We start from the raw sequence: 15542 nt of genomic DNA, 5'->3' as shown, positions 1-15542 counted from the left end.
TGAATCTGTTTTCATGGGAAAAATTAATGAAAAAACTCAGATAAACTATTTTGATCTATCTTTTGAAATTCTTTTGAAAATAAATATATGTTGAGTTCAACTGGTAGATCAAAATGCTTTTTTTGTAAAATAGGTTCACAATCGTTCAATTAAATAGTAACAAAACATTTTCGTTGGGGAAATAGGGTGTTTTTTTTTTTAATATTTTAGTATTCTATTTCAAAGCTTGGAAGTGTTTTGATTATATTTCTACTATCTGAAAATGTTTGCAATTCAGTTAACTTTTTCTGTTATAGTAAGCCTATTTCTTGAGATTATCTGAACTAGGATAACATGCTTCTCTGAAAACATCCTTCGATTGAAAAAAGTTATGAGAATAAAATAATTTATTTTCTTCAACAACACAAATCACAAATAATAATGTGAAATTAGTTTCTGTATCCTTGGTTTCCAGAGACAGCGGCGTTGGTGTTTCTCTGTGGGCATGGACAATATTGAGCATCTTGTCCTGGCTCTCCTTCCTCTCCTGGACTTCCAGCGGCTCCATTTGGTCCATCATCTCCCTTCTCTCCCTGTGGTCCACGCTCTCCTGGTGGTCCAGCAATTCCAGTTGCTCCACGATCTCCTTGCTCTCCTTGATCTCCAGACTCTCCTGGTGCTCCTGGAGTTCCCTTGGCTCCTGGAAGTCCGATTTGGTGTTCAACATCGGCTCCTGGCTCTCCAGTTGGTCCTTCTTCTCCAGCGGCTCCTGGTGGTCCAATTGGTCCCAAAGATCCGGGCATTCCTGGGGATCCGTCTCTTCCTGGCATAGCGGCTTGTCCACGGGCTCCACGCATTCCACGGGCTCCTGGCTTTCCTTGGGATCCTGGTGGTCCTTGTGGTCCAGCTGGGCAAGTGAAGCATCCATCGTATTGTTGAGTCTGAGCCTTGGCATCATCAGCATCTTCTCCGTCAACTCCTGGAACTCCTGGAATTCCATCTGGTCCATCATGTCCTGGAGTTCCCTTTGGTCCGGCTGGTCCAGCTGGGCATGAGTTTTCGGTGTTGCAATTGCACTTGTCTCCTGGTCCAGCTGTAAATGTTCAATTTATATAAGATCTTTGGACTATTTTTTCTATACTTACCAGATGGGGATCCATCTGGGTTGATTGGGCTTCCTCCTGGATGTCCAGTAACTGATGGTGGAACTCCAATAACTCCTGGAAGAGTTGGGGTGTTCGATGATCCAGTATTTCCTGGGAAGTGTCCTTGTGGGCCTCCTGGGAATCCACCGTGTGGTCCAGATGGTCCGGATGGTCCAGATGGTCCGCTACCGTATCCACCATATCCACCGTATCCTCCGGCTTGACGACGGACACGTCCGAACTTCTGCATATCCATGTAGATTTGATCGGACTCGAGACGCCATGCCTCCATTTCAGTCGTCAACTCGTCCCGGAGCATCGAGACTTGCTGATAGACTTGTGGGACAAGAGAGACGCAGAGAAGCATCGAAACGGCACCGAGGGTGCACGCGGCATATCCCGCGAACACTGACATGATCTGGAAAACATGTTTATTCTAGAATTTGCGCGTAATCTGAATTGCCAAGAAATACGGTATCCGGGATAAAAATTGCAAAAATTCGTATCAGCGAATAAATATCGTCAAAATAAACAAAGATGGAAAATGTTTTGATAAAAGTGTCCATTTCTCCTCTCTCAGGGACCCTTTTATACTCATAAACTCCCTCGCACAAGGACAAAGGACTACTGTATGCGAGACTCCGCCCCCTCATATGACCGATATGATAATCATCTCGAATATTATGCATAATTGTCCGTTATCTCCGATATGATGACCTAGATTTGAGAAGGGGATTTTTCGGGTCGAAGGACCTGTTTTTAATATTCATACAATAGAAGGAGGAAGAAGAATATAAGAAATTTTATAAATTAAAAATAAATAAAAGTCAACTATTGAAATTGAAAGAAATCGGGAAAGAATTGAAGAAAATATTGAAAAAGGAAGTTTTTTGATTCAAAAATATTTAGTTTTCCCAATTCTTAAATTTATGACGGAGGGGGAGCCGGTGGTGGTGGTACACTGAATGTTGCATGATAATCCGTTCCAGTTACAGCTGAAGCTTCACCTTCTGCAGGAGCAGTACCGTAGTATTGATTGTAGTATTGACTGCCATCTTCTTGGTAATATGTCGATGCATCTTGGCTGAAAATAGGTAATTATTTTTGAATAAAAATACAATTCAAACAATTAAAAAAGTGATTTTCCTTACCCTTCATGTCCATAATATGAATCTCCATTTTGCCCATATCCTTGTTGATCGTATCCTTCACCGTAGTGTTGCTGATTATATTCTCCATATCCTTCTTGACTGAAACGTTTATTAAATTTAATTAATTTCATTTTAAAATATTTAATTTTATTACCTTCCATAATAATCCTCTTGTCCTTGATAATGTCCATCGTAACCACGTTCTCCATATGTTTGTGAATCATAATCTTGTCCATATCCACTTGTTCCTTGATACGATCGATCGCTGAAATCGAGATTTTGAAAAATTGAAATTTTTTTGGGGTTTCGAAACGCGAATAGTCACAAATACTTTTTTATGTTTAATTGAAGGCTTCGAGAAGTTTTTGACAAACTGCCTCAAAGTCGTGAAGTGTCGATCGGCATTATTTGAGTCAGTTTTAGAGCAAATTTTCGAAAATTTCAATTGAAAGTAAAGTTACTTTCCGAGATAGCTGAGAAAAAGGGGCTTTCGTATACTTTCTCAATGTGTTTTATATCTCTGCTCATTGCTGAACTCACTAATCATCATATCGATCACGTCGCCCAGATTTTTGCGGAGGACCACCATAATCTCTTCCACCATCACGGCCACCGCCTCGGCCACCACCACCACCTCCTCGCTGGAATTCATCTCCTGAAAAATAAAGCGTTATTTAAAAATATTTAAAAAAAAACATAAGGATTTCGAATTTTCGTGGAATAAAGGTTGAATAAACTTACTTCTTCGTTTTCTTTCTCTTTCCTTAACACCTCCTCTCGCTCCTCTTCTTTGCTTATCACCCATTCGATCCCCTCCAGGTGGCCGATCGATTCCAGGCATTCCAGATCCTGGTGGTCTATCAACTCCGCGCCTTCCACCTCCTGGTGGCCGATCTACTCCAGGAATTCCTCCACCTCCAGGTGGTCGATCAACACCACGAGAATCACCTCCAGGTGGGCGATCGATTCCACGAGATCCTCTGCCTGGCGCCCGATCAACCCCAGGAACACCACCACCCGGTTCTCGATCCCTACTTCGTTCAATTCTGTCTCCACCTGGTGGTCTATCAACTCCTGTAACTGGCGACTTGCTCCGAACCTTTTCACCACGATCCCTATTACCACCAGGTGGTCTATCGACTCCAGGAATTCCTTTCGAATGATCAACAGGTGTATAATTATGTCGTTGATTCCAATGTTCATCACCTCGTTTCTTAATCATTTCCATAAGTTTTGTATCGTGTTCAATTGCTTCTGGAGTATCTTCACCTCCAAATGCATTACATTGTTCTTCAATTTCTTCCATAGCTTCTTCCAATGTCATTCCAGTTTCTTTGGCAAGTTGACGAGCATGATAACGTTTAACAGCAAGCGGAGAATTCTTGTTGAGTCCTTGAGGAAGAGCATTCATTCCTGTTGCTTCAAAGCTTGATCTGCCTGCACCAGCTCGACCTCTATGTCCGCCACGGGGCCGTTTTTCCACTGATTCCAGAGACTGAAATTTTTTTTTGACAAAAGGCCTAAAATTGCACAATCGGTCATTATATTTTTTTTTCCGAATGAACATTCCCCACTCAATGGATTTTTCGACATTTTTGAACCAAAACTTCTCATATACTTTTTTAAAAAACATTTTTCTTTGTAATATTGTAGTCATTTTGTGCAATTCAAAGCAAAATCACTACATTTCTGAAATTTTTAAAAATATCTTACATCCTCTGACTTCTTTTCCAGCTTCTTTTCCAATTTTACTTCCTTTTTATCCTTCTTTCTCTGCATTTTAATTCTGTCACATCGTTTTCCTGATCTTGCACCAGAGAGAAACAGGGATTTCCGCATCGGAGGACCTTAATTTGGAGAAAAATTAGTTTTTTCTTCAATATTTCACACGGAAAACTTACGAACAAAAGTGAGTGGTAACGATCCAAGAATTCGTTGTTCTCTGAAAAATGTTTGTTGTAGAGACTTTTTTAAATTGAAATTTCACTTACGGAGGTAGGAACTCATTAGGAATTGTAGGAATCGAAGTAACAACTGGAACGGCACTGAAAACAATTTTTGTTAAGAAATTTCAATACAATTGGACATACCCAAGATTTCTTAGCTCATCTGGAATTGGAGCAATCATGTCTGGTTTGGAACTGAAAAAATAGATATATTTAAAATAAAGGTTTTTTTTTTAAAATAACATACTGTCTTAGTTCAATTGGAATTTCATTCGGATGAGGCGTAGAAAATCCAGCTTTTCCGTGTCCAATTGAAGCGACGTTCGGGTCTGTCAGAGCCTGAAAATTTGAGAATTCGAAAAAAAAACATTTTTAGAAAAAAAAACTCACAATCGGTGGCGCAGTTGCATAATTGGGTGCTATTACTGAAGACGCAATTGGGATTGGCACGGGTTTGGCATTTAACGGCAGTGAAACCAGATTCAGAACTTCTGAAAAAAGTATTAAAAAATTTTCTCTCTGCGGCAAGATTTTTATATTAATTTTAAAAACTCCTTCTTTAATGTGGTATAGTCGAATTTGAGATTGATACTCAGCCGTTTACCTCTTTCGGGTAATTAATCAATTAATTTTTATGATTTTAGGTTGTTTTTGATGATTTTGCACGGCTTTTTGCTTCAAAATAAATAAATGGATATATGATCATTTTCGTTTTGCTGATGGAAAAAATCTAAAACATTTTTTTTAATCGTCTAAAATCTAAAAGTTTAATTCGTTAATTGTCCGAGAGGAGTACACGGTCGAGTATCATAGAAAACTCATTTTCGCGCGAAATTCAAATTAGATGACAATTTGTGATCTTTGAAGCTTCACAGAACCAATTTGAGGCATTTTTGTGATTCTTTTTAAAAAAAAGTTTCAATTTTTACCTGTAACAGCTGGAGCATTTGGCATTCCTGGAATTACGATAGGCGGAGGCATAACCACAGGCGGAGGTATTGTAACAGGGGCGATTTGTTGAGGATTTTTCGGAATTTTTTGAAGTATTGCGGCCAAATCTATTCCGGTAACAGTTCTGAAAAATATTTGTTTTTTTTTTCAATTTCCGCATTAAAAAAACCTACTTAACAGCTTCTTCCAATGACACTGGTGGTTTTTCAACTTCTTTTTCTTTCTTCGATACCTTTTCAGCTTTCTTTTTCGCCTTTTCATCTTGAATTTTTGCCTCTACTAAAGCCTCAACTTCTTTCCGATCTTCGTCTAAAACGTCCGGATGGCTCATAAAAACGCGCAAATCTGGTAGAATATCTCGAATTCTCGGAGCTATTCTAAACATTTCCATGAAGGATTCTCTTTGTTCATGAGATTTTTCAATTGCTTCTGCAGGTACTTCTTCTTCTTCTTCTTCGACCAGCACTGCTTCTTGTTCCCCTGGAACTTCTTCTACTGGTGCTTCTTCAAAATTCACTGCAACCGGCACAGGAGGTTCTAGAGGTTCTTCCGAATCGGATACTATTTCCATCTCTACATCTTGATTTTCTGAGGGAACATTCTCCGTGACAGAGTTCTCGATGACAAGGTCGCTGTCTACGATTTGAAGGGTGTTTTCCTCGTTTTCATCTTGTTCAAATTGGACTTCCGGTGTATTTTCTTCTTCCATCTGAAATTTAATAAAATTTGAATATTTATTTTTAAATAATTAATGAATAAAATATGATTAAACACTAAAAAAACGAAAGAAACGATATTGAAATCAATAAAATTGTTTCATTGAAGAAAACCAGTAGAGCCATGGAGCGCACTTGCACTGGCCTATCGGAATGGGAGTTTTCGGAGACACAGAAACTGGAAAATGTGCAACAAGGAAAGAGTTTCGGAATATTTCTTCTTTTCTGTTTGTTGGCTTTTTCAGATTACCTACTAATTGTTTTAACAGAAAATTGAACATTTTTATTCGAGGATTTCGAAAAGTTGTTGTCCCAGACGGGAATTTCTACAGAAACGAACGTTTGAAATTACAGTACTCTTTATAGACGCACCTGTTTTTTTAAACAAAAATTTGTCGCGTCGAGACCGGGTACCGTATTTTTGGAGCAATAATCGCAATATTCGTTGCTTACATTAGGTGATAATTCAGCTGTAGATCTGTGAAATGCGATCATTGATGTTATCTAGTAGCATCATTATGAACTACATCTCACACTATCAATATCATCATCATCTCGGTTTTTACACTTTTAATGAAACAGGAAGAACAATAAAAATGTATATTTGAAGAGTGAACATGTGTTTTCTGTATTTTGTGTCTAGGAAGCTTCTGATGTTTGTATCTATAAGTTATTGAAGTCATATAACCCAGAAACGAAATTTTGCGAAAAAAAATACGGTATCCGGTCTCGACACGCTAATTTTTTGTTAGTTTCGAAAAGGTGTGCGCCTTTAAATTAAAATTAAAAATTAAATTGTAATGTCAAGCATTCTGAAAATTCGAAACGATAGTTTGAAATTACTCTGTAAAGGCGCATACTTTTTCGCATTTTACAAAAAATTGTCGCGTCGAGACCGGGTACAAAATACGAGTGATTTTCTTCTTTGTGATCAGAAACCTTTAAAGGAAATAGTTGATCAATTTTGAAATTGAAAAATTGCAATTTGTTTGACATCATGGGTACTGTAGCCCTATCATTTGCAAAGTTTAAAAGTGCATGATTATGTTTTATCTATCAATTAAACTGTAATACATGAGATTATTATTTGTTTATTTATCTAGTTATTAAACATTTCAATTCTGTCTGCTTCGTTTCTTTGACAGCTCAATGGTGGAATGTCTACAGACTAATATAATTATTGTAAGAGTCTGCTTAACATTTGTTGTAGTAACTATTCAATCCCTGCAAACTTATTTCCATTCACTTCCGATTCAAGTTTGATTTTTTGAATTCTGATACAGAAAAAAGGTGATCATAGCCCTGGTAAAAATAAAATGATAAGACGAATAATAATAATCGTTTGATTTTTGAAAGTCTATAGAGAAATTGAAGAATATGTTGATCTTTTGGTAAATTGTTTTTGACTAGCTACTGATGATCACATGGAAAATTGGAAATGGAGAGATCAAAGTAGATGTACGGTTTTTGCGGAAATGCAGTTTTTCAAAACGTTTATTTAGGGCATGGATGGCAGGCATATCTACAGGCTCCTCATACCTGCCTACCACCTATTTTCTGCATTTTGGCTCGGCGATTCAACTGTTTCTCAACTAATTTGAATTAATTCCGTACAACCAGCTAACTTTGCTAAAACCAGAAGTTACACTTCCCTGGCATTCAGGTCTTCAGACGAATTTTTGTACCTGATACCTGAGACTATCCATTTTTTGAATTAAAAGCAGGCGAGCGTTTCTTGCCTACACAAAAATTCATTCAGAACCCCTTTGTTGAGATATCAATGCGTATTTTGTAGATGATCATCCAAATGGGAGAAAACTATTATAATATCAAATGATGATAATAGACTAGCGGGCCCTGCGGGCCCGCCAGTTGTAGGGGGTGTAAGGCGAGTCCCCTTGCCGGGCGTAGGCTCTCGGCTTCGCCTCGAACCTGTTAGAGGGCTCGTGAAAATTTCAGTAGGTCAATGGGAGTCTTCTTAATTTTTGAGTTCGGTTTGACCAAAAACAGATGCACCCGATGAATCAGTTAAAGCTGAGTTTTGATTGATTGAAGTTTGAGGAGGCTTTATATTAGGGGAGACCTAATTTTTGAAAATTTTATTACAGGATTGTACTCATTATTGAATTCCCGAAAAGGAGACGTACAGTTGAGGGTTATATCTTGTACACAGACAGATGTATAGAAGAAAACAAGTTTTGCCCTGAAAATTAAAAAAAATAATATCTCTTGGCAGAGCATTGCTAACGCGACGAAACTTCATCTTCCAATAAATAAAATCAAAAACTATGAATTAAAAATACATTCCGCGAAACTTTAGTGGAAAAAATGTTCAGGAGACCCAGGAAACCACTCCCCCCAGTACTAAATTTTTGAATTATTTTTTTCTTGAAAAATTTTCCCACTGAACTTTTTACAAATTTTATATGTCTCGATGCGTCTTGATGAGACCTACACGTCAATTTTTGGAAAACTAAGAAAAATTGAAAACTGACCGAGTTATGATTGAAAAAGTAGATTCGCGAAATAGGGGAAGTGTGCAAAATTTGGCACTTATTCGTCTTGCTCGGCCGACTCATAGAACTTTTTCCAATTCTGAGTTAAAAATCGTGTTCAGCGTACTTTTGTACGTAGGGTAAACAAAAAAATATCAAAAAAGATGAAGTAGAACTTGAGATAAAGACGAAAAACTACTTTTTCGGAAAAAAATTTTTTTTTGGCAAATTGTCATTTTTTGGCCTTTTGTTTTATCACAACTTTTTTTCGTTTGCACTTATGAAATCAAATTTTTTTTTCAAAAAATCAGTCTCTCTGAGCAGTATCTTGCACATGAGTTTGAAACAAAACAGAACAAAACCCGAATTTTAATTCAATTAAAACATGCTTTTTTGGGGGTAAAAAGAGCAACAAAAAAATTTTTCAAACTGGGGAAAGCCGCCCTGGGCTCAATTTTGCTCCGAACTTAGTGCCGTTTTCTGCTCCACCGTGGGGCAAAATATTTCTAGTAGGATTTCAAATATTAGAGCATGAAGTCACACGGTTCAGGAGTTATTAATGAAAACGAAGTGGGACATTTTTTCGCAAGCCAAAAAAACGCGAAAAAACGCGAAAAAGGGGCGGAGTCTGTACACTCGGCATTTATTAGAGGCTGCTTGGCAGAAAGATGCTGACAAATCAAAAACGCGACTTTTCCTAATATTCTAAGATTTCGTTATTTTACCAAATAGCTAGTCTGCAGGAAAATAATATAATGCAAATTGTTCATTGTTGTCAATTCGGATCAGTTCGTTCATAAAGTGACTAGATTCACGTACAGACTGCGTACAATCAATTGTTCTGTGATCGGTCATGAAAGAATCATGTGAACAAGAGAAGCTGGGCTTTAATTTTGAAATCTATTCTAATGAAATCGCGATGCAATGATTTTAGAGTCACTGAGTACTTGTCGTGATGATGATAGTCACATATTACGGAATCAAAAAGTTTTTTGCAAGTTCACCTAAATCATACTATTGTAAGAAGTTTATTCATTTTTCAGATTATCCTAACAAAGGTCAAAGTGTAAGTTGCTGATTGGGGTTGATGTTCTATTTCTTTATCAAAAATAACTAGATTATAGTGATCACTTCCTTTGTCTTGTTTTCACACCTGCGTCAGATATATTGAATTGTTACTTTTAGATTCTTGATCCCTTAGTGAAGTACGGAAAATCAAAATAACCTTTAATTTCAGACATCTATCGAACATTTTTCCAATTAGAGATTAAAATTTCTAAAGTTAGAAAGCTTCAGTTTTTGAGCTTCTTTGACGGCCTTATTTTTTTCCATTGCTTTGAAGTAATTTTCTGTACCTGAAAATATTATTTTCAGAATGTTCTGACTACACTTACATTAATCAAAAAAATGTATGAATTTTCAAAATCTAACTTCTAGATGCCCAAAATACTTTGATTTGGCACCTTGCCAAGCGAAAAGAGAACACCTAATAGTATCAGGCTGTTCCGTCACTATTTGATCTACAGTATACTGGCACCATGTCGACCGCCGCGCGCGGGTGAAAAAACGCGACGCGCCGACCAAAAATGGAATGCGATGCGCTACAGGGAGTACAAAACGCAAACAATTGCTACTCCGACATTTTTTTTCTAATTTTCTTTTCTGTAAAAATCTTTATTTTTGTTTTCAATAAATTAAAATTCACTTAATATTTATTTATCAGGCTGTCGGGAAAGTCCTGTCCTATTTTTCAATCATTTATTTCTCGAAGCAAACTCAAACTAGAAATCAGTTATATGCTCCATCATGTTCAACAATGTCCTGCCAACATTCAGTAAACTTGTGGATTCCCTGCCTGTAGAATCCAACTGACAGGGATTCAAAGTATAGCTCGATATCAGTTTGGAGATTTTTTCGTGTTGTGAAGGATCTACCTCGGAGGGCACAAGTCAGATTGGAGAGAAGCCAACAATCACTTGGAGAAATGTCAGGAGAATACGGTGGTTGAGTGAGAATCGGCCATCCACATTTTGCCAGTTCCTCCTTCACATGTTTTGTAACATGTGGTTGAGCGTTATTATGTTGGAAATATACTTTCTTATCCTGTAAGGCTGAACGATCGACTGTTTCCCTCAAATTCCGTAGTTGTCTAGAGTGGGTCTCTACGGTTATGGTTTCACCCTCAGGTAACAGCTCCCAGTAGATGGGCCATGCACTCCCGACCAAACAGAGAGCATACTTTTTTTCGGGTGAAGGCCGAGTTTCGGAACATCCTGTGCAGTTTGCCCTTCTCCAATCCACTGAGCTTGTCTGTGGTTTGCTGTGGCATTGCTTTAAAACTGTATTTAAAAGCTTTTCAGTTAATTTTCCTCAAACAAATTTGAAATTTTTTTTGATAGAATAAAACAGCTTTCAAAACAATTTTAAATCAACTCTTCTGACTGAGATATCGAAAAATTCTCAAATTGACCAAGTAATTCTTGCCGAAAACTTGCCTGATTCGGGCCTCGCAATGTTCCTTTTCTTATTTCATAGATCTTTATACTTCGACCTATCAACTTCACACAGACAATCAGCTATGGTAAAAAGTGACAAAAATCGCGTCTCATAAGCAGAGAAATATCTGTTTGTATCAAAGAAATATCTGGCGACTTATCAGTTTATCAACACGTTTTGGTATGAGGTTTGTGTGTATTGAAACTGGAGGAGTTTCAATGGGGGAACATAGATCACCGTCACGGTTTCTTTTTGATTCTGATGTAATTTTGTCTAGGATTTCTTCATAGTTTTATTTTGATAAGTGGTCAAGACAGAAGCTATTAAAAAGCTTATAAGTATTAAGCTTCGGTATCTAAAAAATTGCAGTAGTTTGATATACTTCTAGACATTTGCCCCAAACTTCCCAGCAACATTTGTTGAAATAAATAAAAAAGGCCGCAAGTTTACAAGTCTTGCCCAAGTTTAATACACTTCTCTCCACTTTTTGATTTGCCTGTTTTAATTTAAGATTGAGCAGAACTTGATTGCGGTCTCCACAAAGTTTTACCTAAATTCTAGTTGCCCTGGTCCCTTATTTTGGCATTTTTCAGTGATAAGTGTTATACCATTATAGAGCCTAGAATAATAAAATACACGTCATTTTACAACTACTAAAAAATGACGGAAATTATTGAAAAACAATATGAAACAACAATTACCAAGAGTTAAATTTATATTTTTCTATTTTTACTCTACCTTCCAAAGACCGAAAATAGGAAAGTTATTGTTTGTCACTTTGCCAACATTAACCCTACGCTACAAAAGATTTGATACAGTACTCAAAAATATTTAAAATCTTATCATACAGGGTGTTTATTAACTAGAAAATTGTCTAGCAAAACGTTTGCACCAGTAAAATCATAGGGCACCCCTTATTACAGATCCTGTCTAGTCCCTCATTATTTCCATTTAGGAGAATATAAGCGATTTATGATTTTTCGTTGATGGATTACTATCTCTTTTTCTCATTTTTTCAATATCTCTGCTTATCAATGAATGATAAGTTCGAAAGTTCCGCCGATCGACATCTACCACGTGTTGATGAATTGCTGTGGTTGATTTGTATCGTTTTTGAGATCAAACATTGATATTTTCTCAGTTGGAAATAATGATGATATTATGAGAAAATGACAATAATCTAGATGATGTAAAAAAAAAGTTTAAGACCATAAAGAAAAGCTTCTGAAATGGTATATTAACTTATTTTCACAATTTTCAGAGAACCAAACTTATGTTTCATATATATACGGGTTCATGCGGGTGTCATCTTGAAAGCTTTTGTATTACCGTTTAAGGTCTCCGTAAAATAATAACAATTTGAAATTTCCTCGCACACTTCATACTGAAGCATTAAAGACGGAGAACATGTTTACTTTAAAAGAAATCAATTTTTTCTGTGAGAAACTAATCAACTTTTTAAGTTTCAGAAAAATTAAGAAATTTACAGGAACATTCTTGGGTGAGGTTTAAATATTGTTTGTCACAAATACTTAAATTTACAAAATCAAGGGTAAAAATCTCAAAAATCTGGACAAAACTTGGAGCACAAATTTGAGGAGTTTCACATAAATTTGTGTCATTGAAAGATCAAGCTGCTATTTCAACTGACCGGATATCAAAGTCGACATGATGAAAACGATTATATTTATTTTAATATTATTAATTTTCCTAATCTTAATCGTTGGCACCATGCCAACAAAAACATGATAAACAAGTATGGATGGAATGAAGTCCGATGTTCATGTCTGAATGACGTCAAAAGTATGATCTTGATCACTTATTGATGTCAAAAGAGAAAGTTATATGATCAAAATGTGAAGATGTTTAGGATTATGTTACTGGTAACTGGTTCGAATACACACTTTTTGAATTCATTTTGGTCTTGTTCATATTCTGAGATTTTCAGTTTGAAAGCTCATATTCTGAATTCTAGCTGAAATTTTTGTAGAACCTATATTTAAAATTACTGACAAACTAAACAACAGTCTAAATAACTACAACACAAACCCTAATTTCTGCCAATTACAAAATCATTTGTTTTCAAAAAGAATGAAAACTTGATTATAAACTATATTAAACTATGTATTTCCAAACGTATCATGTAGCCACACTAAATACGCGGAAGAAATATCTTTCGAAAAGTGATTTATGACATTCTATCCAACTACAGAATAAACTACGAGGGATTCGCTAAAAATAATTTGACTGGAAGCACGGTGACAGATATATATATATTCTTGATTGCAGACATTGAACTGTTTTTATCAAATTTTTTTACAAAAAAAGTTAACAGGTTAGAAATGTTGGGCACATTTTCCTGCACATCTATAAACTCCCTTCCTCTCATAATTGTGTCAAAGTTTTCTAGTTGGAAATTTGCATAGAAATATTTTTTTAAAAGTTCAATTTCTGAAAATAACTCTACTTTCAGTTAAGGGTTTTGAAAAAATGCTCAAAAACTACATCACAATTGAAATGAGCTGCGTGAATTTGTTGATCGAAACATTGATACTTGTGCCCGTTTTTAGAAACTTTTCAGAGCTTCCAATTAGAAGTGAAGTTATTTTCAAAAAGCACGCATATTTCTATATAAACTCCTATATAAATTTCCAAATAATAACTTTGACGATGAGAAAAAGAGGATTTTATGAATTTTCTGCACATCTCCGGCACAAGTAGGATAAAACAATTTATAGAAATAGTTCAGCATTAGCTCAAAACTTTATAAAAAATAATTCAACTTACTGTTTAAAAAAACCTTTGATTTTCTTACCCAGAAAAGTTTTTTCGACTTGAAGTTCATAAAATAATTTATTTCAAAAAAAATATATATTCATAAATTTTAAAATAAAAAAAAATCTTCTGGAAAAAATTATGACAGGAAGTTCAGCAATTAAATGAGAAATTGAGATCAATGTTTTAAATTAAAACTCATTTCAATTTAAGTATTAGAAGTACAAGTCCATCCTCTGCACAATGGGAAAAATCCATCAGAAGATTTAACTCCATTGCCATTTGAATATTGATATCCAGATGCAACCGGTCGTTGATATCCCATGGCAAATGGGAAGAAAAATTGAGCATTTGAAATTGAGAAAATACAAGAAATAATGAAGAACACTGTAGGAATAATAACGAATCTCATGGTTTGTTTTCTGCATTTTCTTGCAAGATTGGTCCCTTTTATACAGTGTGGGGTACTGTAGTTTCGGGGATCAGTCCAAAAAGGGGCGGACCTTCAATGGTGTAATAGTTTCTGGTATTGTTCGTCTAGATCTTGATTGTTTGATATTATGTTCTTGTTATCTTTTGAGTTGTATTTTATCAGTTGATTAGAGTCATGTACTTTGTAAAATGGGTAGTGCAATTCCGAATAAAACTCCCAGTAGTGTTCGAGTAGTATGCGATAGCAGATGACTTCAGTCAATTTTCGAGATATTATTCTTGCCTGAAGCCTTACCGTCTACATTCTACAGTTGAATTGCCTTAATGTTGGGTAAGCCTTTTGAGCATATATTGAGTCGATGCAAAACTGTGAACACACATTGCATTGCAATTGCATCTTATTCTATGCACACGTGCAAGTTAACTCGACGCAAAAAAACAGTAATATTTCTTACAGTACTTTCCTCATATCCCCACATATTGTATGACTAAAAAGTGTTCAGTGATGTGAATTGGGGGGCATTTTGAGTTCATTAAAACACTTGAATGTTCTCTGGTAACAAAAGAGAAGCATGTGAAATTTCACTGAACGTGAGGATGGAAGAAATGAATGTGGGGTACGGTATTGCTGAGTCAGTAGGATGACAGTAGATGTCAAAATCCATTACAAATCCATTGAATTGCTATATGTAATGCACAATCTCGACAAGTCCTTGCATTTTTCTGCCAACGTTTGCAACTTATTTATATTAATATTGCCCATTTTTAGCCTAGTATTTCATTGATATATTTGATTGAAAAGATCAAGACCTTGAAATAAATTGACCTTCAATCAGTTAGCTATGTTATCGCTGAAAGTGTTCATTATTTCATTATAATTTTGCTTGGCGTTGAAAGTGGCATCTTTGAATCAAGGTTATTCGGTTTCAAAGTTCAAATTTTGTTTTCTGTTGAATTTTTGCATATCATAAATCTGGATTATGAAAAAAAAATCCAGCTACCATTGAACCTAGAGATGCATGATACCGACGAAAACGTGACTCCAAAGAACATGCAATACCAAACAGAATTCATTCATTCTTCGCGAACTTTCTCCCATTGAACCTTTTGAAAAATGGTCTCACTTACGTTGTTACCTTTTAAGATCACTGGCCAAGAAAAGATGAAGACCTCATAAACTGGACTAAAGTTTCAAAATTTCCTGTCAAATTCCTGTCAAAGCTACACCACCTTCAAATAAGTTTCAGTGACAGTTTCAAATACTGCAAAAACATGATAAAGTACACAGAATTTTGCTTTATGCCAAACTTTAAATGTTTTCCAGCTGGCACAGATTACTATTTTTCAAAGGCCATTGCGAGTACAATACTAAATGAAAGTTTCATTAGCTGAATGCGAGCTGATACATTTTACTGTTATATTTCAATTTCCATTACAATCATGAATTTTTCCCATA

General features: G+C 35.9%; 3 protein-coding genes across 3 annotated transcripts; all 3 read right to left on the bottom strand.

Moving 5' to 3' along the window:
* Positions 1-380: 380 nt before the first annotated feature.
* dpy-17 (Cuticle collagen dpy-17) lies at positions 381-1542 on the bottom strand. Its single transcript, NM_065685.10, has 2 exons — positions 1125-1542; positions 381-1072 (listed from the first exon to the last, which is right to left on the bottom strand). Exons 1-2 carry the CDS (start codon positions 1537-1539, stop codon positions 429-431), a joined length of 1059 nt encoding a protein of 352 aa, NP_498086.1. The 5' UTR covers positions 1540-1542; the 3' UTR covers positions 381-428.
* Positions 1543-1851: 309 nt separating this feature from the next.
* F54D8.6 (C2H2-type domain-containing protein) lies at positions 1852-5887 on the bottom strand. Its single transcript, NM_001027434.6, has 13 exons — positions 5346-5887; positions 5151-5296; positions 4612-4712; positions 4469-4560; positions 4366-4416; positions 4267-4320; positions 4177-4217; positions 3989-4122; positions 3017-3770; positions 2816-2930; positions 2430-2540; positions 2276-2374; positions 1852-2208 (listed from the first exon to the last, which is right to left on the bottom strand). Exons 1-13 carry the CDS (start codon positions 5879-5881, stop codon positions 2052-2054), a joined length of 2391 nt encoding a protein of 796 aa, NP_001022605.3. The 5' UTR covers positions 5882-5887; the 3' UTR covers positions 1852-2051.
* Positions 5888-13862: 7975 nt separating this feature from the next.
* F54D8.10 (FIP (Fungus-Induced Protein) Related) lies at positions 13863-14066 on the bottom strand (the record flags this gene model as incomplete). Its single annotated transcript, NM_001361711.3, has 1 exon — positions 13863-14066. One exon carries the CDS (start codon positions 14064-14066, stop codon positions 13863-13865), a length of 204 nt encoding a protein of 67 aa, NP_001348748.1.
* Positions 14067-15542: the final 1476 nt, after the last annotated feature.

Source organism: Caenorhabditis elegans, chromosome III, assembly GCF_000002985.6.
Source record: "Caenorhabditis elegans chromosome III".
Taxonomy (NCBI): domain Eukaryota; kingdom Metazoa; phylum Nematoda; class Chromadorea; order Rhabditida; family Rhabditidae; genus Caenorhabditis; species Caenorhabditis elegans.
Note: the sequence above shows the minus strand (reverse complement) of the source record. Positions and strands in the feature narration are given on the sequence as shown.

What these genes read in the sequence shown, in the direction of transcription:
- F54D8.6 (NM_001027434.6), bottom strand. Translation starts at nt 5,881, where the DNA reads ATGGAAGAAGAAAATACACCGGAAGTCCAATTTGAACAAGATGAAAAC. An exon ending in ATGCAACTGCGCCACCGATT is followed by an intron (nt 4,561 to 4,611) that starts GTGAGTTTTTTT and finishes TCAAATTTTCAG; the next exon opens with GCTCTGACAGACCCGAACGT. An exon ending in GATGAGCTAAGAAATCTTGG is followed by an intron (nt 4,321 to 4,365) that starts GTATGTCCAATT and finishes AATTGTTTTCAG; the next exon opens with TGCCGTTCCAGTTGTTACTT.
- dpy-17 (NM_065685.10), bottom strand. Translation starts at nt 1,539, where the DNA reads ATGTCAGTGTTCGCGGGATATGCCGCGTGCACCCTCGGTGCCGTTTCG. An exon ending in CCCAGATGGATCCCCATCTG is followed by an intron (nt 1,073 to 1,124) that starts GTAAGTATAGAA and finishes GAACATTTACAG; the next exon opens with CTGGACCAGGAGACAAGTGC.